This window comes from Octopus bimaculoides, chromosome 11 (assembly GCF_001194135.2).
Source record: "Octopus bimaculoides isolate UCB-OBI-ISO-001 chromosome 11, ASM119413v2, whole genome shotgun sequence".
In the NCBI taxonomy this organism is placed as follows: Eukaryota; Metazoa; Mollusca; class Cephalopoda; order Octopoda; family Octopodidae; genus Octopus; species Octopus bimaculoides.
This window is the reverse complement of record NC_068991.1, coordinates 7,418,821-7,423,663: the sequence shown is the minus strand read 5'-3', so window position 1 is coordinate 7,423,663 and position 4,843 is coordinate 7,418,821. Positions and strand designations below refer to the sequence as shown.

The following is a 4,843-nucleotide window of genomic DNA, read 5'->3' as shown; positions in this document are numbered from 1 at the left end:
GTCCATACCAGCGCAATCGTCTCTCTTGCACGCCACAACTGATGCTTCTAATGTTCAGCTTTTCTCTCAAGATACTTACACTCTGACGGGTATTCACATTGACATTACACATCCAACGGAGCATACTGGCTTCATTCCTTGCGAGCTTATATATATATATATATATATATATATATATATAATGTACGTAAAATACACCATTTCGAGCGTGGCCGTTGCCAGTACCGCCTGACTGGTCTTCGTGCTGGTGGCACGTAAAAGCCCCCACTACTCTCTCGGAGTGGTTAGCATTAAAAAGGGCATCCAGCTGTAGAAACTCTGCCAAATCAGATTGGAGCCTGGTGTAGCCATCTGGTTTCACCAGTCCTCAGTCAAATCGTCCAACCCATGCTAGCATGGAAAGCGGACGTTAAACGATGATGATGATGATGTATGTATGTATTTATGTATATATGCATAATGAGCTTTATTCAGTTTCTGTCGACCAAATCCACTCACAATGCTTTGGTTGGCCCGGGATTATAGTAAAAGACATGAGACCAAAGTGCTGTGCAGTGGGACTGAACCCAAGATTACATGGTTGGGAAGCAAGCTTCTCAACCACACTGCCATGCCTGCACCTACTGATTTCATTGTCTCCTACTATGTTAAATAAGCTTTTTCAAGATTATTAATTATTGCAACGAAAAATTTTCTCACTTTGTCTGGAACATCTTCATGAACAGCATGTCCACACTGCGGAAGAACCTGCATTTGGAACTTTCCTGTTGAAAAATTACAAAAAAAAAACTTTAGTTTGTCATAACTGGAAAAAATATTAAGAAAATTTCACGAAAAAATATTCAGTGGAACCGAACCCCAAATCATGTAGTTGTGAAGCAAAATTCTTCGTCACATAGCCATGCTTCCATCTCCCTTGTTCAAAATATAGAAAACGATAGATGTTCCAAACAAGCAGTCCTAAAATATCTAATAATTTATCTGTGTGTGGACACAAATCATATAATCATAAGTATGGATGTTCAATGATTTAGAGATGGTAATATTTTGTTTAATTCTATTACCTTGCATTTGACCAATAGTTAAGTCTTTATCCAATCGGTCAACACCTGTAATTAAAAAATAAACACAGTAAGGACAAAAGAATGTAAAAAAAAAACTTTTAATAACACAATCAGATTGAAAATTGTTGATTAAATTAGAAGGAGACATTTGTAACAGCATGTATCTTTTTTGGATTCCTATCTAGACTGTTTCAATGAGTACATTCTGAATTCATCTTAGCCTATTCACATAAGCTTGGGCTAGATCTTGCTTAACAAACCGAGGTAAACTTTGCCTTTCATCTTTCATCAATAAATTAAGTACCAGTTGCGTACTGGGTCAATCTAATCAACTGGCCCCCTACCCCAAACGTTTGGGCCTTGTGCCTAGGCTGGCACACCGGAAGGCTGCACCAGGCTTCAGTCTGTTTTGGCATGGTGTCTACGACTGGATGCCCTTTCTAATGCCAACCACTCCAAGAGTGTAATGGGTGCTTTTATGTGCCATTTTCATGACACCAGTATCTGACACGACTGCAGCTTTACTTAGCTTGATGGCTCTTCTTCTCAAGCACAGCATAATGCCAAATGAACTCAGTCATTGCCTCCGTGAGGCCCAATGCTTGAAGCCTAGCCTAATGCCATATGGTCTCGGTCCTTGCCTTCGTGAGGCCCAATGCTGAAAGTGTGCTTTTATGTGCCACTTTCATGGGTGCCATATGCGTGACACAAGTATCTTCCACATTGGCTTGATGGGCCTTCCTCTCAAGCACAACATATAAAAGACAAAAAATGGCATGCCCAAAATAACCATAAAAAGAGTTTAGTTTATAAATTTCTTCACTCTACACAGATATTCTAAGACATTTATTTATCATAAAAATAAAGACTTCAAATGTAAAAACTTACCAGCAAGTAATAATAACTTTGGAACATTACATGATAAGAATTTCTCAGAAAGTCCTCTAAACCAGCCTGTAAAGATATAAAAATCATTAATTGATTATCAATAAATTGGTTGCTGGGTCTTCTCAAGCACCACGTATTTCCAAAGGTCTCGGTCAGAAGTCAATGCCTCAGTGAGGCCTAATGTTCGAAGGTCGTGCTTCACCACCTCATCCCAGGTCCTCCTGGGTCTACCTCTTCCACAGGTTCACTCAACTGCTAGGGTGTGGCACTTTTTCACACAGCTATCCTCATCCATTCTCGCCACATGACCATACCAGCGCAATCGTCTCTCTTGCACACCACATCTGATGCTTCTTAGGTTCAACTTTTCTCTCAAGGTACTTACACTTTGTCGAGTATGCACACTGACATTACACATCCATCGGAGCATACTGGCTTCATTCCTTGTGAGCTCACGCATGTCCTCAGCAGTCACGGTCAATGTTTCACTGCCATGTAGCATGGCTGTTCGTACACTTGTGTCATGCAGTCTACTTGTTACTCTGAGCGAGAGGCCCTTTGTCACCTGCAGAGGTAAGAGCTCTCTGAACTTTGCAAAGAGGTTTCAATTATATTTATTTTTGTCTGAATGCTGCTTAGCCATTGTGACACAAAAGTGGATTGCTTGATGTTGAGAGGGAGGGAGTGGAAGGGAAATCAAAAGAACAACAACGATCAAATGATTTCAGAGTGATTATTTGAAGAGAGAGAGAGAGAGAGAGAGAGAGAGAGAACGGTAAATACTGAAGAAGTAGAAGCTAAAAAATTTTATGAATCTTCAAAGGATGCAAAGGCATACAATGAAAGACAGCACACAACTATACTACCTACCTGACCAGTACTTATCTGTCTTTGATAAATCAATCCTCCATGTATATTGATGTGAGCTGTTCTGCAATTTTACAAAACAAAAATTTTTTTAATCAACAATTATTGATGGACTACACATACACACACACACACACACACACACACTAACTTAAATTAAAAACCAAAAATCTTGCAATTACAGCTACCCAGGGTTATATGTATGGATGCATGTATATACTAGTTTCAAAATTTGGCACAAGACCAACAAGTTTGAGGGTGAGGATATGTTAAGTGGATCAGACCCAGTCTTCAACTGGTGCTTATTTTAGCAACCCTGAAAGGATGAAAGGCAAAGTCGACCTTGGTGGCATCTGAACTCACTACATAAAGTTGAAACAAATGCTGCTAAGCATATTTTGCAGCTCAGTAATGAGTTTTCCCATTCATCACCTTCTACATACATGTGTGTACATACATACACACACATATATATATATATATATAAACACACAGAGGCATATATATAGAATAAATATTGATGCGAAGATGTATCAAGATGTTTTAAGACACAAACAGTTAACCACAACTTAGAAAACTCACTATAGAAATGATGATGTGGATTATGAAAAAACTTAATTAATTACAAGTTAATAAGTTCATATTGTAAAAAAATTGATAAAGTAATATAATACAGCTATAAAAAGATTTATTTTAAATAACATTGTACATGTCTCCATAATATACAGAAGATCTCCCAAATATTAAAAAAAAAACATACTTAAGAAAAAATATTGTTGTTGATGGATACAAAAATTCAGAGTTACCTTTTTATTTATCATGTTAGAAACTTCGGGAAGAGAATGTGCCATATTAGGAGGTGGAGGGGGAGGAGGAGGTGGCGGTGTAGAAGTTGCCATATTGGAAGAATCGCTCTTGCTTTCCTCTAGGCTAGTGTCACTTGACTCTTCGTCCACTTCGACGATCGTATCACTAGGTTGCTTCATTACAGCTTTGACTTCCTGCGAGGGATGCTCTTGTTCAAAAGTTGCTGTTTCACCTGTATCGACACTAATAAACACAGAAATGTTTAGTCCTTAATGTATGTGGTAAATGTAGATATTTATTGAGAAAAAAAAATCAAGAAATCCACAAACCATCCATTTAAGCCAGTTAATCGTCTTTGGGTGGGTAATTTACTCAATATAAACAATCACCACCACCATCACCATCATCATCATCATTTAATATTCATTTTCCATGTTGGAATGGGTTGGACAGTTTGACTGAAAACTGGTAAGCTAGGGAGCTGCACCAGGTTCCAATCTGATTTGGCATGGTTTCTACAGCTGGATGCCCTTCCTAATGCCAACCACTCCAAGAGTGTAGTGGGTGCTCCCTATGTGCCACCTGCACAGGTGCCAGTTATGAAACACCGGCATCAGCCATGACTACATTCTCACTTGGCTTGACAGGCCTTCTCAAGCATGATATATTGCCCAAGGTCTCAGTCACCTGTCACTGCTTCTGTGAGCATTCAAACAGTGCTTCTTACGTGCCAGTTACGTGACACTAGCATTGGCCAAAAATTCCTTTGTGAGAAGGATATCACACACACACAAACATGTATGCATAGAAAAAACATGTATGCATTAGGTGTACGTGTGTGTGTGTGTGCGCGCGTATGTGTGTTGCTCATATATTGACAAAACACTTTTTTCCTCGATGGAAAAAAAAAAAAAAAACAAGTCTTAACAGAAACTTACTTGTCGCTAGAAGGGGACTTAACTCATGTTTGCAAACAATGGTGGATTTCTCAGATTTGAAAACTGTTAAAAGTTGGGTTGAAAATTTATTTTTACCACTATTCGCTGGTGCCTCTGGGAAAAATAAGTTGACGAAAATACAGCTACGGTCATGACGAATGTCCTCCTAAAATTGGAGCGACATGCGTGCTAATTTGTGGACATGCATAAATTACATTCACGTACACACACACACACACACACATCTTGCCTTTTATATATATATATATATATATATAT

At 38.7% G+C, this 4,843-nt stretch overlaps 1 protein-coding gene across 1 annotated transcript in view; it reads right to left on the bottom strand.

The window, feature by feature from the left end:
- Window positions 1-4,843, bottom strand: part of LOC106874864 (protein phosphatase methylesterase 1) — a 22,305-nt gene that overhangs the window by 3,135 nt on the left and 14,327 nt on the right. Inside the window, exons 10-14 of the mRNA XM_052971502.1 lie at window positions 3,626-3,869; window positions 2,823-2,883; window positions 1,953-2,018; window positions 1,065-1,109; window positions 700-764 (exon numbers count right to left, since the gene is read on the bottom strand). Of these exons, the coding sequence (XP_052827462.1) occupies window positions 700-764; window positions 1,065-1,109; window positions 1,953-2,018; window positions 2,823-2,883; window positions 3,626-3,869 (481 nt within the window). The remainder of the gene's footprint in view (window positions 1-699; window positions 765-1,064; window positions 1,110-1,952; window positions 2,019-2,822; window positions 2,884-3,625; window positions 3,870-4,843) is intronic.